The 27,543-nt window shown below is 38.2% G+C and overlaps 1 protein-coding gene across 3 annotated transcripts in view; it reads left to right on the forward strand.

Annotated features, from left to right (window-relative positions):
• The window catches only part of HEPACAM2 (HEPACAM family member 2), a gene marked incomplete at both ends in the record, with an annotated part of 39,738 nt that extends 26,063 nt beyond the window's left edge, over nucleotides 1-13,675 (forward strand). For all 3 annotated transcript variants that reach the window (XM_079711613.1, XM_079711614.1, XM_079711615.1), the window contains 5 exons: nucleotides 8,746-8,871; nucleotides 8,960-8,984; nucleotides 9,077-9,114; nucleotides 10,483-10,556; nucleotides 13,562-13,675. In XM_079711613.1, the coding sequence (XP_079567739.1) occupies nucleotides 8,746-8,871; nucleotides 8,960-8,984; nucleotides 9,077-9,114; nucleotides 10,483-10,556; nucleotides 13,562-13,675 (377 nt within the window). The remainder of the gene's footprint in view (nucleotides 1-8,745; nucleotides 8,872-8,959; nucleotides 8,985-9,076; nucleotides 9,115-10,482; nucleotides 10,557-13,561) is intronic.
• Nucleotides 13,676-27,543: the final 13,868 nt, after the last annotated feature.

A 27,543-nucleotide genomic window follows, 5' to 3' on the forward strand; every position in this document is an offset into this window, starting at 1 on the left:
GAGTACATTAGAATTTACATACTGGCATGGTGAGATTTTGTTTTTTATCACATGAAGAAAATACCACACTCTAGAAGAGTGATATCCAGTGGAACTTTCTGCAATGAAGGAAATGTTTGATGTCTGCTCTATCCAGTATGGTAGTCCCTAGCCTCATTTGACTTTTGAGCACTTAAAATATGGTTATGCCACTGAGGAACTGAAGCTTTTATTTCATTTTATCTCTATTAACTTTAATTTAAATGTAAATAGCCACATATGTCTAGTGGCTACCATACTGGATGATGCAGCTCTAGAATTTTTACCTGAATTATGCTTCATTTGGGCAGTAGTTAATAACGTATTTCCCTTATAGGTCCCCAAAGCATGTATGTGTTCAGGGTTATATAAATCAGGCACTCATTCATTCATTATTTAACACCTATAATGGGCCAAATACTAGGGTAAGCATTGAAAATGCCATTTAAAAAAAATAATTCCTGCTAACAAGATGCTCATAACTTCATATGGATGGCAGGCATGTATGTAAACAGCTAGCATTCTTTGCTTTATATTTTACTAAATTTCTAATATGATTTAATGAGCTTTTTACCTCAGTGGTAACTGAAACATAATTTTGAAACACACCATAATTAAGTATATAAAATAATTTTGTGGCAATCTGGATGTTATCATAGACTTGTTCCTCATGCTCACTGCAAGTGAAAACATGGCTATAATATGTAGGTGAATACTGCAGTGAAGCCTTTCTTACTACCTAAACTTTCTCCATTAATATTTAGCTAAGATATTGTCATAGTATCAGAAGCCCCCAGTATTTGATTAAGATCTTATTACCAAGGTCCAAAGACAGCTACAGTCTTAATATCAAATAATTACCTTTTGTAAAATCTAAAAAACCTGTTTGACTGGTACAAAGACCAGACATTTGTTATTATTGTAAATAAGAAGGGCAGGTGCTTATTTTTCAGAAGGATTCAATGTTGTCAACATTCATAACCTCTTTGTGGCTTTTAGAGCTGTTTTCCAATCCCCAAATGTCCACAGATCTTAAACAGTGGCAAATGGCAAAGAAAATGAGTAGTATTGATGTGTTTTAAGTATTTGATTTTTTTTAAAGCTTTCCAAATGAATTAATCTCTGCAATGCAGATTAAGGGTACACCAAGCTACAGTGAAAAAAATGGACATCTCTTGTAGCTATCAATTGAGCACTTACCATCCACTTTGATGAGCTACCTATGTTAATATCTGTGGAAAATTTGAAATAATTTAGAGGGATAAGATACCTGCCTCTGAGATATTTTCAAAACCAAGTTGTGTTTGGCATAACCAGAGTCCAGTTATAAGAAATAGATGAACATTTGTTTTTAATGAGGCAAAGAATGTGGCCAATCAAAAAGTCTCAACAATAAGAAGTGGGAGGCAAAGGAAAAAGGAGTCAAAGATGACTCCAGGGTCACAAATATGGAAAGAAAATAACAAAGTCTGGAAATAATCAAAAGTTTTATTAGGGACTTTCAGTTGGGGAGAGGAAGTCTGGAGAATGTGACAATTAGCTCTATGTTTTCCTGCCTGTGTAAGACTAGACCAGATGGTGCCTTCCACCTCTGTGGGCTATGATTCACATCTAATTTGAGATATCAGTTGACCTTTCTGTATCTTAGTAGAGATATCCTAAAGAAAACAGGGGAAATAGGCAAATTCACACAGCTAGTTGGTAATACAATAGTATCTAAATTCAAAACCCTTTTTTTTTTTTTTTTTGCGGTACGCGGGCCTCTCACTGTTGTGGCCTCTCCCATTGAGGAGCACAGGCTCCGGACGTGCAGGCTCAGCGGCCATGGCTCACGGGCCTAGCCGCTCCGTGGCATGTGGGATCTTCCCAGACCGGGGCACGAACCCATGTCCTCTGCATCGGCAGGCGGACTCTCAACCACTGCACCACCAGGGAAGCCCCCAAAACCTTTTTTTTTAACCACTGTATAAACTGTCTCCCTGGATGTTCTTGACTGAGAATATCAATATCTAAAAGATATGTCACATATATACAAGATATGTCACATATATGTACAGGATAGTGTGTATTTTCTTATCACCTTAACTAACTTCATGCTATATACAAAGATACTCTGGTTTATCCAGACATGTGTATACTTTCATACTAGTGAGAAATTATGAAATATCTGTAACTAAAAGTAACAGCATATAAGTTTCAAGGGAAGAATAGCAATTAAAGTAATAAATTAGCATTCATATTTTGGAAAAAGAATGATTTTATTACTTTAATTAAAGACTTCCTTGAATGCAAGTGTCCCTACTTTAAAATTTAACTGGGCCTAAATCACTATTGTGACATGCAATATGTATAAAATGAAAATGTTTATGATCAGAATGCAAATGTTCACATTTAATGAAAACATTCCACTGTATACATTATTAGAGTTCTCAAGAGCCACATGGCCATAGTTTGAGATTTAGCTATAGTAGAAATATTTTTGTACATGATCCTGCAAAATCTATAATTTTTTCATATCTATTTCTATTGTACATCTTTTCATAAAGAAGAGAATGGGAAAATGACACTACTACTAGGCAGAAAGATAAATTTACTGATTTCTTCTAACTATCTAGAAATTTCTCTGGTTAAGATCTCCAGGAGGTGTATTTCACCTTGGACCATGCGATATAACAACTGAGATAAGCTACAGCCCTGACATGCAGAACCTGAAACGTTAGGTGACATCCCATGAGCATCTAGCATAGAACCACAGTGTCTGTCAGGTGGAGCCATAGTAGAGTGTGGAAATAGCATGGCCCCCCAGTAGGGCACCTTCATTTCCATAGGGACATGAATCAGCGGCTGTAATCAGCTAACAGATTGGATGGGAGAGATCTCAGGACTCCATTCTGATCTTGAAATAGACACTGACTGGAGCATACGGCTATCCTGTTTTAGGTGCAGTCTCTCAAGCAGCAGGGTTGCAATGGATACCACACCTCTTGCCTATATTTGCACTTAATATGTTATTTCATTTTATTTGTTTGTCAAAGGAGGGGGCAAGTAGCATTTGCACTAGGGCTTTGGTAAATGAGTCAGTCATGTTTAAATAATGGGGAGAGTGGCATGCTATGTGCTAAAGAGTACAAAACTCTCTGAAAGGAGGAAGAATGGGGCTCCTGCAAGTATCCAGAACTGCACTTGGGATCCCTATACATTCTTTGTGGCAATAGGGTCAGAATTTCCCTGTTGACTTATTTTCAAGTTGCGTTCTAGAAATCCTTCTCTCTAAAATACACTTGCCTAGAGCTGACACAATGGCAACTGTGCCCCTTGATTTGATCCCAGAGATATCTGGCATTTTTATTTTGTGAATTTCAAATGCTGGACCTGGTAAATCTTGTGTGTTCTGGTAGAGAGAAGCAGTGCTTAGCATAGAGAGCCAGGATGCTCTAGAAGAGAAGGGGGCCCAACAGGGAAGATCATTTGTTCTGAGAAAAGGACTATATTCTTCATTCTTCAGGGAAAGGACACTTGGCCTTTGCCATAGCCAAGGTTTTAAGCTAACAGGTGCTGGTCACCTCAGGGTGGTTCTCTGATGGAGGGCTAACAGAGGCCAAGGGAGAGAGAGGAAAGAGGGCAATAAGGAAGGAGTCTGAAGAAATAAGGAAATAATGGTAAAGGGAATGAGTTGGATCCTCTGTAGGACAGAATGTACAAATTCAGTCATTTTAGGAAACACAAAAGGGACAAAAAGGTAAAAATGGAGAGGGGAGGAGATATATCTTATATAGTGTGAGACATCCAGTCATTGTATGTTAAACCTATTACAAGGCCTCAGAATCATGGAAGTGCCTGGCAAAGAGCTGATGTATGCCATAGTGTAACTTCAGCATTAGAATGAGAAGTACTCTGAAATAATACTTATTAGCATATTTTCAGGTTTAAGGGGGGAAAAAACAGCTGACACTACACTAAAATATTTTTCATTGTAAAGTTCATTGTTGAAACTGGACTAGAATAAATTAGCATTGAATTTTTTTTTTTTAGGGACTAAGGGATATTGAATTTTAGTGAAGGCAGTCTGGCTATCAAGAAATGAGAGAGTCAGAGCACATCAAATCTGGTGTTAGAAAAGGTTGGAGGAAAAACAATATATTGAGGGCTACCTGCCAATTATGAAAAACATTCTTGGGCTTCCCTGGTGGCACAGTGGTTAGGAATCTGCCTGCCAATGCTGGGGACACAGGTTTGAGCCCTGGTCCGGGAGGATCCCACATGCCACGGAGCAACCAAGCCCGTGCACCACAACTACTGAGCCTGCGCTCTAGAGCCCATGAGCCACAACTACTGAGCCCGCATGCTACAACTGCTGAAGCCCTCGCACCTGGAGCCCGTGCTCCACAACAAGAGAAGCCACCACAATGAGAAACCCGTGCATAGCAATGAAGAGTAACCCCTGCTCGCCACAACTAGAGAAAGCCTGCGCGCAGCAACGAAGACCCAGTGCAGCCAAAAATAAATAAAAATATAAATAAATAAATTTATTTAAAAAAAGAAAAGAAAAGCCTGTGGGAAAACCATTCTTTGACCATGGATCAACAGCAAAAAATTAAATTTGCAGTCAGGGAAAAAACTATGTTCCGGTCCCTGTTCTAGGACTTACTGACTGTGGCCAATATTTTCATTTCTCTGAAACTATTTCTTTATCTGTACCTATAAATGACACTTTAAATTTCTTTATTATTTTCATTATTACTGATATGACATATCTGTTCCAAATACATGGGAAACAAATGTACATTTGGTTTTATATACATATAATGCGCATACATTTAATTGTGCATATCTGAAAATTGTGTAGTTTTGATTTTAGTATTGGATCTAAAATAAAGAAGAGAGGGCTTCCCTGGTGGCGCAGTGGTTGAGAGTCCGCCTGCCGATGCAGGGGATGCGGGTTCGTGCCCCGGTCTGGGAGGATCCCACATGCCGCGGAGCGGCTGGGCCTGTGAGCCATGGCTGCTGGGCCTGTGCGTCCGGAGCCTGTGCTCCGCAATGGGAGAGGCCACAACAGTGAGAGGCCCACGTAAAAAAAAAAAAAAAAAAAAAGAAGAGAATTCTCTTGATAAAAGTGGTACCCAAATCATATGCTGTGTCTTAAATCATGCCATTTTATTATTTAGTATTTCTTAACAATTTTTTCTTCTTTATTACTTTGCTTTTGTATCACTGCTGGTGTCTCAAGAGACCATTCTGTTTGCCTTTATCTTATTGACAACCACAGCAGAGTATGGGTCCTTCTGAATTTATACTTTAGAAGCATGCACCTATATATATGGTCATTTTTTAAAAAATCTCAACAAATTTTAAAAGATTTATATCAAGCAGAGTATGCATTCTAAATAGAGTGGAATTTAACTAAAAAAATCAAGAAAGAAAACTCCCAGGCATAAGGAAATTAAACAATATGCTTCTAAATAATCTCTAGGATAAATAAGAAATTACAATGAATATTATAAAATATTTTGAACTTAATAATAATGAAAATACTTTTCAAAACTCAGAGGATGTTGTTAATAAGATTGTCTACACGTACAAAAGTGATGGAGAAATTGTTGATTGTTACACTTAAGAAAGTGATGGAGATGATAATACAGATTACATTTAAAAGTGCATTGTTTCTGTAGCCATTACATTACATATGGCGAAAAAAAATTGAGTTCTCCCGGTATTCAAAATCTATTTTCCGGGGCTTCCCTGGTGGCGCAGTGGTTGAAAGTCCGCCTGCCGATGCAGAGGACACGGGTTCGTGCCCCAGTCCGGGAGGATCCCGCATGCCGCGGAGCGGCTGGGCCCGTGAGCCATGGCCGCTGGGCCTGCGCGTCCGGAGCCTGTGCTCCGCGACGGGAGAGGCCACAACAGTGAGAGGCCCGCGTACCGCAAAAAAAAAAAAAAAAAAAAAAAAATCTATTTTCCAATTTAGCAAAGAAGTCATTCACATCGCTGTTAAATGAAATTCCAACGAATGTCATTGTTGTTTCACTTTCATCTTAGTAAATATCAGCCAGCGTTCGTGTTGAAGCTACACTTGTTCCTCTATGATGTAAGCTATCTCTTTGCTGAATTGCATAGTAACCAAGCATTTATTTGAAGTCTAATTGTTTCAAAGCATGGTTGAATCTCACCCACAGGTTGAATCTCACCCACAGGTTGAAAATGCGAGAGTTCAGCAAAAATCAACAAAAGCATTCCGTGAGAATCAATTAGATATATGGAATTAACAATAAAGAGTACTGCATATTTTATTATTAATTCTAAATTAGGCTACACATCCTTCATATCAGTAAAATTTATAACTTTTGTATGTATATATGTGCATATAATTCTTTTTGATACTCAGTTACTAGCATACCATTGGGTATAGTGTCCTATTTACATAAAGTTCATGTAAAACTCTTTGGCTGCCTCAAATCATATAATATCTGAGCAACAAAAGAACTTAAAAACCAATCATTCTAGCCTCCTCATTTTACTACTGGGAAAATCCAGACCCTTAGAGTCAAGTGGCTCATTCAAAGCTGCCCAGCTCTTTAGAGAGAACAAACCTGTGAAGTAGGAGCACAGTATCTGAAGAAAGGCTAAGACCTCACACAGAGATCACCCAAATGCTAAAGTAGTTACAAACTAAAAGCTCAGCATTCTAACAGTGGGAGAATATAACTTTTCCTACAAGTTATTAACCAAGAGAAAAGGAGGAAAAATAATATTTCAAATAAGTTTTGTGATGTTCTGGTCTAGATCAGAACCAATAAATTGCCATTCTAGTCCATTTTATACTACCCAAAGTAGTATAAAATAGTAGTAGTTTCTTCCACCCAAAGCTAAAAGGAGTTTAACTTAAAATCTGTTTTAAAGCAATAAATATTACACAGCTATTGTAATCCCATAAAAAGAACATTTTAAGAACACAATTCTCTGAATGCATATCAAAAATTTATAAATATACCATCTGAGATGGTAAAGATTTTTGGTGATGAAAAGCAACCTGCTTAAACTCTTAAGGACTTAAAGGGAATACTAGAACAGCATTACATGGGAAAATTAGAGGAGATATCATGATTTCCATGACTTTTTTTTTTTTTTTTTTTTTTTGCGGTACGTGGGCCTCCCACTGCCGCGGCCTCTCCCATTGCGGAGCACAGGCTCCGGACGCGCAGGCCCAGCGGCCACGGCTCACGGGCCCAGCCGCTCCGTGGCACGCGGGATCCCCCCGGACCGGGGCACGAACCCGCATCCCCTGCATCAGCAGGCGGACTCCCAACCACTGCACCACCAGGGAAGCCCTCCATGACTTTTTAACTGGAGTTTAACATATGTGATCTACACTACATTATGAAAAGATTCTGGGAAGATTAAAAAGTGAAAGCGTTGTAGGTAGAAAAGCTGAGAGAGTACATATAGGTCCACAATGAAAGAAGGGAAAGATTAAGGTTTCATCCTTATCTTGGCTGCTGGAGACCTCAGTAGAGGCTTTGTGGTGGAAGGCAACAGGGTGCAGGCTGGGTATTTATTGCAGAGCTGAGTCCGCACCATGTTCTTCACCACACCCAGATGCTCCAAGCTGTTCTCCACCACGGCAGAAGGGAAGTGCCATCCCATAACTTTCACTCCCACATTAAACTGGACAGAGACAGGCAACTGCCACCATTCATTTCCACATCAATGTCTGATTAACATGATAACATGGAAGACATCTGTTACTTGCTTTTGTGGGAGGCCACACAACTTTCCACTTTATAGATTAACTCTCTGACTAAGCATGTTATAGTCTGGAACTGGTGTTAACATTGCCATACTTAGTAAGTCTTGTCAAAACAGCATCAAAGTGAGGCAGCACAAAGTGTCAAGAGTCTGGGGGCACATCTGGACTCTGCCACTTACTACCTGAGTGACCTCAGGCAAGCCTCAGATTCCCATCTCTAAAAGGGGATAATAATAATAATATTACCTCCCTAATAACATCGTTGTGGACATTCCATGGGTTAATACGTATCATGTGCTCTTAGAACAGAGTCTGATGTATTATAATCACTCAGCAAGTGTTAGCTTTTAGCACTATATTTTATATAGAAATATTAACAAAAGGAATGACTTGCAAAACACAGTGAATTGTAGTCAAAGGTGGGACTTTAAATGTCTTATTGACAATCACGCATTCTATTTTAAGGATTAAAATTTCTTTATTGGTCAAAAATTAGTAATTATTTGAAATGAACACCTCCCCTCCCACACCTTTAACTACATACCACTGCCCTAGAAAATCCACATACCTGAACAATGTTAAAAGAGTGAGATGGAAAGAGAGATAGAGAACAGCCTAGCATCTGGGGATGTTTTATACAATGAGATCCAACAGATCCAAGCTAAATGCTGGTGAACACTATTGAAAAGTATGACATGAGCTATTTGCTACATCTAGTACAACATATTGGTATTATCCTGGACAGCTCACCACATTTTCAATCACAAATATCCTTAGAGAGTTTAGTATGTATTCTAAAATAAGTGCCTGCCTTCTGTTTGGTCTCACTCAGACTTCTCTCTCTCTCTCTCTCTCTCTCCCTATATATATATGTATATATATATATATACACACATTTGCAGTACTGTACTGTTTAGGATTTATTTATTTAGGGTCAATTTATTATTGATCTTTAATAAAAATATATTTGTCTTTTTATTTAGGAATAGAGAAGCTTGCACAAAAAGGGAAATCATTGTCCCCTTTAGCAAGTATAACTGGAATATCACTCTTTTTGATTATATCCATGTGTCTTCTCCTCCTATGGAAAAAATATCAACCCTACAAAGGTAGGTTAAAATTTAAAACAAAATTTTTGAATGGTTTTATATGTGCACTAAAGTGTATCTTACTGTGTTTTTTCTTTTTTGGTTTTAGTTATAAAGCAAAAGCTAGAAGGCAGGTAATGCCTATATTTCTATGAAAATAATTTTTCTCTTGAATGCTTTTTCCTCAATGATTAAGACTGACAGAAACACCAATTTGTCTTTTCAGGCCAGAAACTGAATACAGGAAAGCTCAAACGTTTTCAGGTAATGGCTGGGCTGAGGGGGCTGTTATCAATATTAATGTATATTAATATATATTGTTGATATTAATTATATATGTAAAATGTACTATTGACATAACAGAATTCACATGAGATAACACTAACACTCCCTTCCCAGGATGACTGCCCTCACTTCACAAAGTTCTATCCCTTGTATTAGTTTTATGTAAGTCACACAGGTCTGTAAGATAAGCCTGAAAGGCACTTTCAACTCCATTTCACAGGCAAGAGAACTAAGGTTCAGAGAGACTGTCACTTGCCCGCCATCACTGAGTTCTGCTGAATCCTGTTCCATTGATCCTCTTATTATTTTGAAAATGCCCAAGGGTTCTCTCACTATGTCAGTTCCTAAAGCAGATACAGTGCTGGCAGCTCCTTCCCAGGGAGAAGAGGAAAGGGAGGTCCCACAGGTTTGCTGCTTCCCTGTCCCCAGCGGTGCCCCTCACTTCTGACTCCCTACTGAGTTGTTGTAAGTTAACAGTGGGGCTTTTGCTCAGGCCTTGGAGTCAGAGGAGCTGGGTTTCTATCCCATCTGTGCCACTTTCCCCCAATGTCACCTTGGGAAAATTAATTATTTTTCCTGACCTCAACTCATCTATACAATAGAGATCATAACTTCCCCTCAGGGTTGCTCTGAGAATTAAATCCAGTAATGTAGGTGGAGTGCCTAATACAATGCCTGGATGCTCAGTAAACATGGGTCTTCTTCCTGTTGTCTAGTCCTTTCTCACAAATGATAAACCGTCAGAGTTCAGAAAGGCCCCAGAGACCACCTGATTCCTCCCAACCACCCCATTCCTGTCATTTTACTGATGATAGTTTAGGTGACATCGGACTTGTTTTCTGTTTTGTATGTATGGGCAGCAATAGTTGCTTATTTATTCTTATTAGTCCTGGTGGACTCTGTTAGATCTAGCAGAGTACAGTAGATATTATGGGTGGATTAAGAGCTGCTGTGATTGACAGATTGAAGCCTTGGTGTTTATAAGTCTCTGGTAACTGAGAGTTACAAAGGACAAGGCTGCCCACATGTGTTTATATAATATATATATATATATATATATATAATATATATATATTAACAGTGTATTAATATATAATACACTGTTTCCACGTCAGACTTTAAGAATAATTGTCCCAATTCAGTTTCAATTCTGAGCTTCAACAGGAGTGATTTCCAATACTATTTAGTGGCAGCATGACTATAGGGGATTAAGAAATGTTAAATTGGTTTTGTACACATACCACTTGAAGCAAACCATGAAGATAAGTTTTATAAAGGTTTTTCTAAAAAATAGCAATAGCAATTTGAGGCATTTGGTTTGTAAGTAGTATTTGTTTTCCATTTCAGGCCACGAAGATGCTCTGGATGACTTTGGAATATATGAATTTGTTGCTTTTCCAGATGCTTCTGGTGTTCCCAGGGTTGGTTTTCCTAGTGGCCGATTAGCCCAGAAGTAGCATTCTGGTTCACCAGAGGTGTAAGCAGCATTCATTTAAGCATGTGGGCAGTGTGGTCAAATGGCTGCATTACCCTCAGCAGTGTTTACCTACTCTGTAATGAATGACATTGCCGGATCTGGGGAGCTAAAGCATCTTTCTCAGCCTCTATCAATAAAGCTAACACAAATAAGGAAGTTACACGAATTCATAAACATTCTTTACCTGGTAAGCTCAGGGAAGAGAGAATTAACTAGGTTGAAGGTCAAGAGAAGTGAATAAATAGGGGTCCAAGAGACCCTGGTTTAAATAATTCTGCATCACTTTGATGACTGCAGCGTGTCACTTCACTGACTCTCTCTGTTGCTCAGTTTCCCCTTTATTTCTTCCTCATACCTCATGAGGACATTGCAAAGACAATTGATTATACCCTTGAAGGTACCTTATGCTCTTCAGAAGGAAGGTACCATATAAACCCAAAGTATGCAGGTACATATCTTTATTTTTTCCTAAAGGTGCATGAGATGTGAGAGCGGGAATTTTTATACAGTTGAAGCCATTTTTTTCAGTCCATACAGACAAGGTCTTTTAAGCAATCAGTTTTGTTTAACAGGCAAGCAGAATATTTCTCTGAGCTAATCAGCTCATTAACATTTTTACAGATTTATGTACAACTGATCTTTCCTCTGTTTCCTTATTCCCTTATGATAGTTCACTTAAGGAAGGGGTCAGAAACGGACTACTTGCCTCTGGGCATTTTCATTTCCTTTTTAAAAGAGAACTATCAATATTTGTTGTTAGGGATTGGTTACCTCACTTGTTCAGAGAATTCTATATAAGATTCTAAGGTTCAAGCAGTAAGTTACCTGGCCACAGGCTTTAGTTCTCAAATGCCATGTGAGTAATGGAGGGGGATTGATTGGATTTCACCCTCCTATGGGTGAGTCGTAGCGCCAGTGCCCACATCACAGATGAAGAGAAAAACTGCATTGCAAAAGCTTTGCAATGTCCTATTCAGTGTCAGGCAGGATTGGCTCACCCTTCACTTCTACAACCAAAAAGACAAAAATAAATATTTGGTGGATCAGTTATTTCAAACAGCTCCGCACCATGGCAGAAAGCACCCCTCTCAGGTGTGGCTTTTAAATGGGAAAGCAGGAAACTGAAGAGCTAATAAGACTTAAAAGTGAATTTTGAAGTCAGTTTTTATTCCTAGGAATGCATTGGAAAGGAGTGAGATCTATGTAGGAAACTTTAAATTTAGCCTTGCAATTAATCAGTACTCAGTTTCAAGATTTTATTGAGCGGACCTCTATTTGCTCAAAACGCTACAGTTCTAAAGAACCTGAGGCAGAGAAATGAGTGCTTGATTACCTATCAGAAGCCCCGCTTATATCTGTCGTAAGTAGAATAACTTGACTTGGAACTATGCCCATCTTCAATGCTGAGAACTCCTGAGGAATCAGCTGAGGTCCTTCATTGGCAGTTCCAGGTGCTTTGGGAAGAAGTGAGAAACCAACACCAACAACCCAAGGAGCAGAAGGACCCGGACATGAGTAGGAGGATCTGTGTGAGAAGCAGCCAGAATGGCAGTTATGTGTGAAGATTAACAGCTAAATGCAATGGTTTTGAGAAGAAAAGGAATAATAATAACATTACCAAGATCTCAGAATTGAAGTTAAGAAGGGAAATAAATTGATTACTAACTTCTTGAGTTTTTAAAAATCAGAATCATCTTTTAGCTTGTCATGATACATGTACAGATGCATACTCCTCCTCTCCCTACTTACTGTACATTTCATTGCCCATTTAGCACTTCTTTTGGGGAATTGGACAGAAAGCAGTGGCATGAAATGAACAAATTTATTACTTGCTAACAAGTCTAATATTAGGTTAGTTGAGTAAGTTAGTCATTATCTATAGATTGCTTTTATCATAGCCCCTGAACACCTCTATACCAAAGAAAATCACGAGTTGATCTTAAGTAAAAACTCTAAACCAAAATCCCCTTGACACAAAAATGATAGGATGAATCACCTATTCAGTCCTAGGATAAATAGCCTACGACTGCCATGAGAGCTTTGACAAGTAGAATAGAAACAGGCAGTTTCCAGAAAAATCTAAAGCTAAGATATTCCAAAGTAACCTAGCAGGTCAAATGAGATAAAGAACTCTTCAGATGATTTATCAAGGGCAAAGAGTCCTCTAGGTGGATCTGTATAAATATAAAGGACTGAAATTGGCCAGAAGTACAATGAAAATAGAAAGAGTTTGGGATGAGGAGGGGAACCAGACTTTAGCTAAGTAATTGGAAAACAGTGTTTACAAGAATAACAGTATCAAATATAAGGAATAGGAGTTAATGAAACATGGATGCCAATTTCAATAAAATACATGTTGATTTTAACCAGATAGACATACACTACTGTACTTTCCACATTCATCCAAGCCTTACTTTTTAGAACCCATTACTGCATTCAAACCAAAACATCTTCTTTTGTGTGTTCTGTATTTCTTGGTACTGTCTTTACTAACTTGCAATGTGATGAAGGCTTCTGGCTGTAAGTTATTCTTTTTTTCTAAACCACCCTTGCACACATGATTGGCAATTAGTGTCAGAAAGGTAAGACAGATGTAATATAAAGTATAGTAATATATGCTCTTTGATTCTAAGCTATCCTGATATCTTCTCTTTTGCTATTTTTTTCTACTGTATTTCCTTTACAGTACTGCCAGCTTTTTTCTTAAATGGAGAAAAAAAGTGATAGTTTGTCCAGCTATTCCTCTTCTGACTTCATAGCTATGCCACTGCAGAAACTACCATAGGGTCAGTGCAGGGAACTGTAGCAAGGAGGAAATGGATATTGAAGGGAAGTTAAATAGTTCTAATTTTCTAATCTTCACCTCTTCCAGTTGTTTTCAACTATGCAACGTAGTGGGAATACTATTTACTAGTCTGCCAATTTTTTTTAACGTGCCACATTTTCTAGATGCCAACGAGATCTGTTCCAGCCTCTGATGGTGTACCAGAGCAAGATTTGCACAGTACAATTTACGAAGTTATTCAGCACATCCCTGCCCAACAGCAAGACCATCCAGAGTAAGTATGAACTTGCATTTGATGATGCTACGTTGAAAGGACTCAGCATTCATCCCCAGCTGTCCCCAGAGTTTATTGAAAGGCTCAGAAGAAAAAAATGTTAAAACAGGAAATTATAGTTCCTGTACATTTGAACACACTTTCCCACCTGAAAAAAAGTTTTAATAAATAAAACAGGCTAACACACAAGTATCTTCTGGGGCCATGTACTTCGGCCAGTGGACCAGATGCAGAGCTCTAGAATCCAGCAATTCCCCCAGGGAATCCACATCTTGGTAAGAAAGGGGTCTTTAGACCAGTTCTCCAGCCATCTTGGTTATCTTGATGATTTTCCAGTGACTGTGGTGGTTTTAAAGCCAGTGATCTATCACTACAAATAGGACCAGGAAAAAAACGAACCTGCAAAATGTGCCCAACAGCGTCACCATCAAATGCCCACCTCTCACAGATTCAAAGCAGTCTACTCCCAAGTGAATAAAACCACTGGCCTCACACCCAGAGAAGTAAAACTTAAGCTGAGGCCAAAGCCAGGAAACTGCTTATCCAGTTAACCTCGGGGCTGACACCAAGCAGTCGCCTTCCATTCCCATTTGTGGAAAACTAAGCCTACAGCCTTTTGAAATAATGAAATGAACTTCCCTTTTTTGTGGGCTGTAGCTGCCTGCAGGCATAACTGCCACAAATCATCTTCCATCATTTCTTTATTTGTCATTCATTGACTTTGAAAAGAACATCAATAACCACACACAGGAACTTCCCCTTTGGCAAAAGAAACACTTCTAGTGAAGTAATTCATGCACACCTCTGGGTAAATACCAAAAATAACAGCTAGCTGTGGATGAATGCATGGGAAACGGTCTTCCGAGGAGGAGACCCAGTCCTGGGGGTACTATGCAGTCATTTAAGGGCTAAATAAGTGGCGAGAGCACCTCAGAGCACCCCATCGGTGCATTCCTTCTTGTCTCAGGGAGCCTGGAGAAAAGGGAGTCAGGTAAATTAGGAGCAGACTCTGATGGAACTGGGAGCTTCTGGTTTGAAAAGAAAAGAAAATTGCTTTATAGCATTATGTTACTAATCTAATAGAACACAATAGTGGAATGTTATTCCATGACAGTTAAAAAAAAAACCTCTCTAAAATGATATCTAACCCTCTTTACTTTGGAGAATAGAAAATGAAGGGATATTTTTCTCTGTTAAAAATAAGGAATATAAAGAATTTTGAGAATATGTCTGCTTCCTAATTTTAAGATTGTATCCAATCAAAAATGTTACCCTATTTAAACTCATTTGTTTTTCTATATGTCCTTTATTCTATGTATCTATTTTTCCAGTTAGCCTGCAAACAAACCAAATGAAAACTTGAGGTTTATCTTTTAAGACTCCTAACAATGAAATAAATGATGATTTTAAACTGTGGAATATGACAGCTATAATTTCAGAGCACCAGATAAAGTGATTTGGTGGGTTTTGCATGTGAAAAAAATGATTCCTTAAATTTAAAAAAAATCATCCTCTGAAATTAGACTGCTTTCAGACATGAGCAATGTATTTAGAATTTTGTGGGAGTATAAAATTTGATTTCAGAAATAACCTTTGAAGGTTGAAAATAAAGCAGAAAAGCTCTTTTTCCAGCACATAAAGGACTATTTAACTGGTGTTGAGGACATGCTCCTTCCAGGGGCAGTCCATGCAAGAACTCCATCATACTCCAGCCCCAGTGCCTTCCCCTCCCCATCTCCATAGCCTCTCTCTTCTCACCTCCTTCTGCCCCATCTAATGAGGAAGTTGCCCTTTGTGTGTCTTTGTCTGGACTTCACCTCCATCCTGAGATGTCTTCCCTCTCTGAATCTGCCTTCTCTTTTCTTCTCTTTCTCTGAAGACTGTCTCCCTTCTCTCTAATATCTCTTTAAAATTTTTCCTCCTCTTTCTCCCTTCCAGCTCATCCTAAAGAGGAGCCAGCATTTTTACAAGTGTTTTCCTTGAATACAGATGTGTGTTACCTATTCTAAATTTTAAAAACAAACAAGTAGAATATTTTCTCTTTATTTCATTAGAAACTGTTTTGCACTTGTTTTATTTACAATCAATCCACAAACATCTCCAGGTCATTAACTATGTCCTAGGGACAGAGATTAAATAAGACTCAGTCTTTTAAAGATTTCATAGCTTAATGGGCTCCTCTTTGCTTATTTTAACTGAAGATCAATGATCCTCAGTAGAATAAATATTCCTCAATAGAATAAACATTCCCTAAACATTCAGAGACCCTTTTTCTTTCCTATGGTTTTATTCTCTAGGTCCAATTAAATTCAAAGATCAATTTCATGAATAATGCAGTATTATAGGTGGTTAGTGAATCTCCCCCATTCCCAAAGTAAATGTGCCAGGTCTGGGTGAAGAACTGTAATTTCCTGCTTTCTTTTACCTCTATTTGACAGTTGGTTCTGAGATAGAAACACAGCCAAAATTTTTTTCCTTTGGCTCTTAGACTATTCTAGCAGTGTTGTTTTCATTACTACATGCATCTATTACCTAACTGAACTGGTGTTTAACAAATTGGTAAGTTGGCCTGTGTTCATATTCTGCTACTCAGCCCAGTTATTTGTTTATTGAACTTATGGCTACATTTATTTAAATGCTGTCTGTTGACCTCATTAAATGCTCTTGGCACAGTTTGTGTTGAACTCAACTTGCTCACAAGACATCCAAGGAAGTAAACCTTTTAGTTTCAAAAGGAAATTATCTACAGAATTTAGTGATTGCTTACTCTTTATACTTATTGGTTTGTAAATGTAATTTTCTTAAACTAGTTAAAAACACTCATATTATTCGCAGCTGTGAAAAAGAATAAAAGAATTTAAGGTTCTTCGACCTGTAGACCTGGAAATCTTTAGAACATTTTACACGTCTCTTCGCCAGGTGAGCATTCATGGGCAAAGCAATGCATTGAAGCGAAATAATGAAAGCACATATTGAGGAAAAACAGTGAAAATGTATATTCATCCGGAATCAGTGAAGGAATCAAACCCGATACCTCTTACTCATCACTCCTTTTAATGCAGAATAGAGTCATTTATAAAAATCAGGGCTTCACTGGTGGCGCAGTGGTTGAGAGTCCGCCTGCCGATGCAGGGAACACGGGTTCGTGCCCCGGTCCGGGAAGATCGCACATGCCACGGAGCAGCTAAGCCCGCGAGCCATGGCCACTGAGCCTGTGCGTCCGGAGCCTGTGCTCCGCAACGGGAGAGGCCACAGTGGTGAGAGGCCTGCGTACCGCAAAAAAAAAATCATACTGCAGGTTTTCCAGCATACACACAATGCATTGTGCTACAGAGGAGCATGGAGGGGAAAGAGTTCTCAGCGGACAGTCTTTATTGCCCTGACGGAAGGAAGAAAAGGACGGGACTTTCCAATTACTTTTTTGGTATCAAGTTTCCTACAGAGCTCAATTAGTTCTAATCTATATGTTCCATTTCATCAGCATTGACACTATCCTATCTAACCTACAAATGTGGAAACCTTATATTTGTAAAAATTTCAGCAGGCTTTGTTTTATTAAATTCTCATTACTATTTAGATTGCTATATATTTTTATGTCATTCCCAAACTTCCTTCTTGCTGTTTGTACCACAGAATAATAAAGATGATTGTCACAAAAGCAAGACTGTGCCTTCTAGGTTGTCAATCACCAATGGTGTTTTTGAAAAGACGTAAAATGCTGAAGGAAATGACTTAGAGTCTTATTTTTATTTTTGTTCAAAGAAAGATGGATTCAAATAAATTATTCTGCTTTTGCTTTTATATGGCCTTGATTCTTTGTATTTTAGAGTAAAAATTTTACATAAAATAACATTATAGAATTAGATTTTTTATCCTTATTTCCCAATGTGCATCATAGAGAGCTACTAAAATAAGACTCTTGCACTCACATGACTATTTACTTTCAGGCTTGAATTTTTTACTTTATTGAGTTGTGGATTCTACTTGTATATTGCTGTAGTTTAAAAAATCAGTTAGAAACCAAACAGTAGAATTAAAAAACACCACTTTATAACCCCCAAATGAAATAACTGATTCAGATAACAATTATCATTAGTCAAGACTGCTAGATAAAAGGTACCAGATAAAACTACTAAGGGTTAGGTTGCAGAAACTCTGTGAGGGAAAGGTGATCTGAGACCTAGAGAGAAGCAGGTATACAGAGTGGCACGGGTAACTCTTCAGGGTACAGTGCGGCCCAGGGAGTGGGAATGGAGCAGTCATCTGAGTCTTGTAGATCTTAAAGATGAAAGATTATGTAAATTTATGTTTACTGACATTGGCTACAGACACTCTGACCTGCCAATGCCACTCTTTAGAATTTTATTCTGGCTAAATAAAGGTAGAAACAACCTAAATATACAACAATGGGGGATTTTAAAATGACATTAGTGACATTAGGTCCATACAATGATTCACCTTGCAACTATTAAAAAAGAAGAAATATGACTATATTTTCTGACTTTAAGCTACATCTCATGGCCTATTATTTTATACAGGAGAAAGAAATCAAAAGAATAGCATTTCTTGCAAATCAAAACTACAGTGAAGTATTACCTCACAGTGGTCAGAATGACCATCATCAAAAAGTCTACAAAAAATAAATGCTGGAGAGGGTGTGGAGAAAAGGGAACCCTCCTACACTGCTGGTGGGAATGTAAGTTGGTGCAGCCACTATGAAGAAGTATAGAGGTTCCTTAAAAAACTAAAAATAGTTACCATATGATCCAGCAATCCCACTCTTGGTCCTATATCTGGAGAAAACTCTAATTCTAAGAGATACATGCACCCCAGTGTTCATTGCAGCACTGTCTACAATAGCCATGACAAGGAAGCAACCTAAATGTCCATCAACAGATGAATGGATAATGAAGATGTGGTATATATATATACATACACACAATGGAATATTACTCAGCAATAAAAAAGAATGAAATAACACCATTTGCAGCAACATGGATGGACCTAGAGATTATCATACGAAGTGAAGACAAAGAAAGACAGAGAAAGACAAATATCATGTGATGTTGCTTATATGTGGAATCTAAAAAGATGATACAAGTAAACTTATTTACAAAACAGAAATAGACCCACAGGCATAGAAAAGAAACTTATGGTTACCAAAGGAGAAAGGGAGGGAAGGGCCAAATTAGGAGTTTTGGATTAACATATACACACTGCTATATATAAAATAGATAACCAACAAGGACCTACTGTGTAGCACAGAGAACTCTACTCAATATTTTATAATAACCTATAAGGGAAAAGAATCTGAAAAAGAATATATATATATGTATAACTGAATCACTTTGCTGTACACCTGGAACTAACACAATATTGTGAATCAACTATACTTAAATTGAAGAAATAAAATTTTTAAAAATAATAAAAAGAATAGCATTTTTAAAAAACATATTTCAAGTGAACCACTATATTTATACTATACCTCCCATATTTTCATAGAAGAACATGGTGAAAGAAAAATTAAGACTAAGTCTTACAACCTACCCTATCTTCTTTCCTGGTTTTCTTTCTCTACCACCATTACATATTTTTCTGCTGGAAAAGTCTATCAGTTCCACCACATATATTTTCTTCTACATTTGGTAAAAAAAAAAAAAAAATTATCTAACTAGAAAAGGAATCCCTGCCCATTGTTAAATATATATATATATACACTTGGAAATGCAGAAGGCTAACCATAAGACAATTAAAATCACCTGTAGAGAGTAGATCTGAAATATTCTCATGACCAAAATAAACAAATTAATTATGTGAGGTGATGGATGTGTTAACTAACCTTATTGTGGTAATTATTTCACAATATATACGTGTACCAAATCACCACACCTTAAAGTTATACAATGTTATATGTCAATTATGTCTCAATAAATCCGGATAAAAATTTAAAATCACTTGTAATCTCACCTCCCAGAAATAAACTGTTAGCATTTTCCCAGGTTAGTTATGCATACGTTTATTCCTACTCCTTCCAGTTCCAGAAAGGATTTATGGTAGCTCATATAAATGCATAATATAACAAGATAAAATACACCCCCAAAAATAAAGGTGATAAAGAAAACAGGATGAAGGAAAAATGAGAGTTTACAAAGGCAAGGCAAAAGAAGAAATGAGGTTAATAACTAGTATGATGAATTTCCCTTCATCTGAGAGTATTGTTTTATACCACTGAGATCATGCGGCATATACAGGAGGATGTCTAAGGAGGGGCCTCTGTGCGATTTGTTAGTTGTCAGAGCCAAAGAAAGGGTGAAATCTTACTGCAGGGCTAGGAGAGAGCAGGTCAGCTTTCCCAGTCACCCAGTCACCCCAGATACATCTATCTCTCCCCTCCTTTCTCAAGTTTGAATCCCCTCCTGGAGACCACGTGTCTTCTTACTTGTAGAGCAGACCCTAACTACAATGAGCTACTGCTGCATCTCTGTGTTCTCTTTTCTAGACCCAACTCTGGGACACTTTAAAACATAGACAATCTTAAACAGCCTTTTAATAGGTAATAATACATTCACATGATTCACAAATCAAAATCCTATTAAAAGTATGCACTAAAATAACTGGTTTTTATTAGTTTTTGGTTTTGGTTTTGGGTTAGGCTATTTCTTTGTATCCCTCCAGACTTTCTTACCACAACCAAGGGAAATACAAACACATATACTTATTTTTTTCAAACTCACTTTTCAATCACTTGCTATTTCTCTCACTTCTGTGTCTCTCACACACCCAAAAACACACAGACTCAGTGCATGGTTCCACTCAAAGCAGCAAGGAATTACGGAAGGGAGAAGTGTGGAAGGATCTAGAATCCAATTAACTTTTGCTGTCACTGGTGTGTAACACTGGATGACTCACTGCTTTTTTAGTAAATGGGGATGAAAATCTTATAAATTAATCAAGATTTCCAAGGGAAATGATGAACCAACCCAGATGTTCACCTAATTAACAAATTAATCTTTAAAAACCAGCCTAAAGTTCTTTCCTTATTACTAAACATAATCTTGGCTGTTGTTAATTAAAATGTTTAACTTCATATTACTGCTTCTAACTTGGAATAGATTCATATTCCTCCTGCTTATTATTTTGAAAGAGTATATCCTACTGATAGACTTTTAAGCAAAAATTAAAATACTTATGAATAAATGTTTTCCTTGTTTTTTGACATTTGTGCACTTCCATATTAATAAGACAATTTCAGTTAAAATAAACTGCAAAATACACTCTAAGACGATTTATGTGATCCCTCAGTTTTATAAGATCATGCACCTTATAAGGTTCTGTTTAATAAAATTGAATGATAGCATAGTACATGGCATATAGGTAGCTATTTTACTATGTTATTAAAGATTTAACTTATTTTTAGAAAGTTTTAATTTTCTGCTTCTGTATGCTTCTACTTCTGTGCATCCCTGTGAACTTCTCTGTCATTCTTACATATTCCTCTAAAGTTCATGTTCATATACATATGAATGTGTATGTTTTAGTTTCATAAGGCAGTAAGAAAGCAGAGATTCCTTTCTCGTGAGTAGGCAGAAATCAGACACAGCACTTGGATTTAACACTGGTACTCTCCTTCCTTCTCATCTGCCAGGTACACTTTTTACTGGAATTACCGTGTTAACCTTGAAGTTTACAAATACTTTTACATCCACTACCCCCACTGATCTTCACAAGAACGTTGTGGGCTAGAACAAGCATGCCTGCTTTACAGATGAAGGAACAAATACACAGGAAATTAAAAGATTTGCTCAAGTCCCTTATATAAAATGTATTTGTACATAACCTACACAATCATCTCCTATACTTTAAATCATCTTTAGATTAGTTATAACACCTAACACAATGTAAATGCTATGTAAATAGTTGTAAACACAATGTTAGTGCTATGTAAATAGTTGCCTGCACGGCAAATTCAAGTTTTGCTTTGGGGAAATTTCTGGAATTTTTTTTCTGGTGTCTTCAATCTGTGGTTGAATCCATGGATGCAGAACCCACAGATATGGAGGGCTGACTATATTTATTTGGTTTTTGTTTGTGTCTGAGAACTTTCTCATTTGAATATGCTCCTGGGGAAGACGACAGCTCTATTGCTCACCACACAATGGGGCATAAACTGACAGATGGTTCCTGTAGCAGAATTCCACTTTAGGTTGTTGGCAGAGGCTTTCTGAAGCTTCAGAGCAGTCAGTTGCTTAAGTTCTACAAAAACCAGTTGTCTGAAGAGGTGGGGACTTCAGAGACCATGCCCCCATGACAGCCAGCTCTTCTGAGTGTCCCATATGGCATCCATCCCATTATATGCACTTTAGAACACAGACAATAAATGGTTTTTGAATTGTAATGAATTGCATTACCTATGCTTTGTATATTTAATGAAGACACCAGGGATAGGAGGCAAATATATTACTGTTTCCAATAGTCTTCCAGTTCTTTGAGATTGACTCTCAGGGCACTTGATAATTTTGGGAGCCATTTTTCCTTGCTTCCTGGACTTGGATGCCTGTTTCTTTTCCCAGATTAGGGAAGTTTTCAACTACTATCACTTCAAATAAGTTCTCTGCCCCCTTTTCTCTCTCTTCTCCTTCTGGAACTCCTATAATGCTTGATGTTATTCTAGAGGTCTCTTAAACTGTCCTCATTTTTTAAAATTCTTTTTTCTTTTTTTTTTTTTTTTTTTTTGTTCAACCTGGGTGATTTCCACTATCTATAAGTCTTCCAGTTCACTGATCCACTTCTCTGTATCACCTAATCTACAGTTGATTGCTTATAGTTTTTTTTTTCCTGTATTCTTCAGTTCGGTTTAGATTTTCTTCATATTTTCTAATTCTGTTAAAATTCTCAGTATGTTCATCCAGTCTCCTCCCAAGTTCATTGAGCATCTTTATGATCATTACCTTGAACTCTTTGTCAGATAGTTTGCTTATCTCCACTTCTCTCAGTTATTCTTCTGGGGTTTTATTTTGCTTCTTCATTTGGAACATACTCATTTGTCTTCTCATTTTGCCTAATTCTCTGTGTTCATTTATATGTATTAGGTAGTTCAGTTACATTTCCTGATCTTGGAGAAGTGGTCTTTTGTAAGAAACATCCTGTGGGGCCCAGCAGCACACTCCCCTCTGGTCACCAGAGCTATATGCTCTAGGAGCTCTGTGCCCCCTATGTGGGCTGCATGGGCTCTTCAGTGTAATAGAGACAACTACTGTGGGCACGCTGGGGACAGGGCTGGTCCCTGGCCCGGTGGCCTGTGAGGTCCCGCCTTGTGCAGTGGCTGTGGGCCCACTGGAGGGCAGGGTAGGCTTTCGGTGCATTTTGCTGTGCAGCCAGGTAGCATGCAGCTACTTTGGGCAGCTGATGAGTGGGGCAAGTCCCCAGCGCCTATAAGATAGAGGGAGGATTCCAAAATGGTGCTTGCCACTGCAGGTGTCATCACAGTAGAACGAGCTCTCAAAAATGGCTGCCACCAGTGATTCTGTCCCCCAAAGGAGTCCTACTTACTTCCTGCCTCTTTGGAAGTTTCTCCAGGATCAACATGTGGGTCTGACCCAGGTTACTTTCAAACTAATGCTGCTGTACTAGGACTCAGAGCATGTGAGATTTTGTGCGTGCCCTTTAAGAATGGAGTCTTTGTTTCCTACAGCCCTCAGCTCTCCTGAACATAAGCCCCACTGTTTTTCAAAACCAGACATTCTGGGAGCTCATCTTCCCAGTTCAAGACCCCTGGGATGGGGAACCCACTGTAGGGCTTGGACCCCCACTCCTTGGGGAGGACCTTTGTGATTGTGATATTCCTCCTGTTGTGGGTCACTTACCTGGGGATGTGAGTCTTGACTATATCCCCTCTCGGCCCCTCCTACTCCTTGTTGTGACTCCTTCTTTATATCTTTAGTTGTTTAGTTGTGGAAAATAGTTTCTGCCAGTATTCATGTTGTTCTCATAGATAGTTTCTCTGTAAGTAGTTGTAATTTTGGTGTACCTGTGAGAGGAGGTGATTTAGGGTCTTCCTACTCTGCCATCTTGGGGAAGCTCTTGGAATAATTTTAAATAAATAAAATAACTTTTTTAGTTATTAGGTTATAAATGTAGAAATGTTAAATGTTATTTAAAAATACTAGTGTATTTTTAAACCAAACACTGTTTTTTTGCCCAGTCCTGGTTGTCTAATCTGTAATGTAAGAGGGATGACCAAAAAAGCTCTTTAATTTCCTTAAATTCCATGAGTTATCATTTTATTAATTACTACAAAATCTATATCTGCTTAGCAGACATATTGAAAGGTCAAAATTTTTTAACCAAGCTGCTGCCTTTGCTAAAATAACTGAAAGAGGAGCTAGTCATAAAGGGTTTGTTTTCTCATCTAAGAGCTCAGCATGGCATCTCACTTATACTCTTACGATTTTTATGCAGTACTACTTAGTGTAAGCACCAATAAGTGATTACACACAGTGTACTGTGATGTCAGTGAACTGTCCACAATTTTTCCAGTCATTATTTTTGAATTTTTTTCTTTTTCAAGTTATATGTTTAAAGGAAGGGAAGAAGAAACCAGCCTAAACACCAATTCACAGAGTATCAGTTAAATACTAGTTACATTGAGTTAGGGCACTATGTAACTATTAAAAAGTAAGTGATAATAACATGAGGGAAAATTCTGCACATATTATTAGCTGAAAAACAATATGTCACAGGTCAGTTTTATGGTATGATTCCTTATGTAGATAAAAAATTTTATATAAAGAAAATATTCAGGGCTTCCCTGGTGGCACTGTGGTTAAGAATCCACCTGCCAATGCAGGGTACATGGGTTCGATCCCTGGCCCGGGAGGACCCCACATGCCATGGAGCAACTAAGCACGTGAGCCACAACTACTGAGCCTGCGCTCTAGAGTCTGCGAGCCACAACTACTGAGCCCACCTGTCACAACTACTGAAGCCCGTGCGCCCATAGCCCGTGCTCCGCAACAAGAGAAGCCACGACAATGAGAAGCCCACGCACTGCAATGAAGAGCAGCCCCTGCTCACCGCAACTGGAGAGAGCCCGCACACAGCAACGAAGATCCAAAACAGCCAAAAATAAAAACAAACAAATTAATTAATTTTTTTTTTTTTTTTTTTTTTTTGCGGTACGTGGGCCTCTCACTGCTGTGGCCTCCCCCGTTGCGGAGCACAGGCTCCGGACGCGCAGGCTCAGTGGCCATGGCTCACGGGCCCAGCCGCTCCGCGGCATGTGGGATCTTCCCGGAGTGGGGCACGAACCCGTGTCCCCTGCATCTGCAGGCGGACTCTCAACCACTGCGCCACCAGGGAAGCCCCTTAATTAATTTTTTTTAAAGAAAATATTCAGTAAGATATATACTGAAGTGTCAATGGTAGCAACCCCTGGAAAGAAGAAAAGAGTAGTGGGTGGAAAGGCTTGCATTTTTTCTTTTTCACTTTACAGAAAACATATAAACATATTTCTTTTTCACTTTACAGAAAACATATATCCCTGCTTGATATATGTTTACAATTTTAAAATGGCAAAAAGCATTTAATAAGGAGAACCTAACATTTTAATCACACATCTGCCTGAAATTCCATTTGTTCGACAGTGTTCTGTCCTCTTCATTTACACTCTTTTTTCTTTTCATTTTCCTTGTCCCTTTCCTCCTGATGTTGCTTCTTTTTTTCTGCTTTCATTTCTCCTTGTTGCATTTCATGTCCTTCTGCCTTTAATTTCCTTTCTCCCTTCGCCCAAGCTGGATCCCTGAAAGGTAAAAATCACAGAGTGTGAACAGGTGACATTTGTAATGGGGAGTGGCTCTGAGTATGGCCCAGGGCTCCCCAAATAGAGGATTTGGGACTAACTGTGTGATTCTGGCCACTTGAGAAGAACTGTGGCCAAGATGGAAGGACATCAAGATTCAGAGCCTGGCAACGGAGATATTTAAAACAAAATTATATTGATGAAACCTAGAACTTTCTTTATCAGAATATGTAGATTTGACTGTAATGGCCTGCCTGCTTCTCCAGCTGGGTTGTAAAAGAAAGAAGAAGGGTGAAACCTGGAGTGAAGGAGCCTCATCACCAAAAACAGACAGAGCTGTTTGTTACCATGGCAACTTCCAGGTTAGTCAGAACGGTGAGTGAAAGATATTACATATTTGGCGTCTTGCTTCTTATGGCTAAAAGTCTATGTCATTGAATTGAATTGAACTGAATTGAAATTGAACTGAAGCACGTTGCTTTGGAACACAAAAGACTAACCTGAGGCAGAGGCCTTTCATGGATTCCCTTAATTTATTGTTCAATGTATTGTGCAATATATACCAACCTCTGCCGGGCATTTAAAATATATTCTCCCTATCTCTCAGAATAATTATATAAAGCACTATCCCTACTTTATAGATGAAGAAACTGAGGTTCAGAGAAGTTGGGTCATCTCTCCAGTGTCATCAACTAATGAATTAATGTCTGTGTCACCTCTAGCTACCTCCTGGCCCAGTCCAGCAAAGACTGCTTTGTGAAATTATATGGAAGGCTTCATGAGGCCATGTGTTTATTTACAATGTCCCCAGCTAATGCCTCTAAGTGCTAAGACAATTTAACTGCAGTTAAATAGCAGTAGAACATAGACTATTTAAGTTGTTTATTGTTCAGGTGGCTTCTCCTTTACAGATAAAAAGTAGAAAAAAAATGGAGAATTTTTTTAAAAGCAGAATCAACAAGCTATAATCAAAAGGAGTATGTATCTCTCAATATGTGTGTATATAATATATACTCATATGTACATATAAATATATTTTTTATATATAGAAACATCTATATACATATTTATATATATTCAGGCAATGTTTCCATTTCCAAACTTCTTTATCTGCAGAGAGATAAAGATAAGGTAATGGTCCTGACATTTCTAGAATTGGGTACCCAGAATTTCAACTCATATCCCTGATACCAAGCTGCTCCCAGAGTGTTGTTAGTGTAACTTTTATTTATATAAAAACAAGAAGGTCCAGATGAAGGCAGGGTGTGTGTGTGTGTGTGTGTGTGTGTGTGTGTGTGTGTGTGTTTATGTCTGTGTGTCTGTGTTTAAAGTGGCTCTGAAAGTTCTCTGAAGTAGTGGGTACTTGTTTAAACTAGTGTAAGCTAGTTTTAATGAGTAGACTCAATTCTCATGTCCTCTGCATCTGATGCGTTTTTATTGTGAGCGACAAATAGTAAGGTTAGCATTTTGTGGCATATCGTTATAAAGGCACTAAGATATATGTTTCCCATCGCTTCTCTCCCCTTCCTATCTCCCAGCCATAAATTGGGGGTGATGAAAACATTTTCTACTGTCATTGCTGAAGGGAGTTACAGAGGGAAAGCCAACTCCCACATTTTCATTTCAAGCTAAGTCAAGGCCAGAAGTATTTAATGTATGTATGTTTCATCTGGATCAGCAGGGGCCATTTGGTCTTCTAAGAAAATCAGGCGCCTGCAAGCCTGTTTTCTTCTCAGTCACTGGCCTGTTGAAATGTAGAAGTGCTAAGTAAGAAGTCACATGAACAACTCCCACTAACAGTGTAAACAGTGGACAGTGGGAGCACGCAAAACCATCTCTAGTAGGATGCATCAGTTTGACATTCATATATATTTTGTTTAAAACACAATTTTCACACTGCAAACTTAGAAAGTCACCATACAGCTTAGCAAATTAAGTATGTCGCATAAACTCACATCCAGATTGTTACAATGTTTATCTTTATGATCAGATCATGGGAGAACTCTTTGCTTTTCTGACTCATGACTATATGTTTTCTTATTGGAAAAAACAAAAGTTATAGAAGCAGAAGAATG

Source organism: Hyperoodon ampullatus (genome assembly GCF_949752795.1).
Source record: "Hyperoodon ampullatus genome assembly, chromosome: 9".
NCBI lineage: Eukaryota > Metazoa > Chordata > Mammalia > Artiodactyla > Ziphiidae > Hyperoodon > Hyperoodon ampullatus.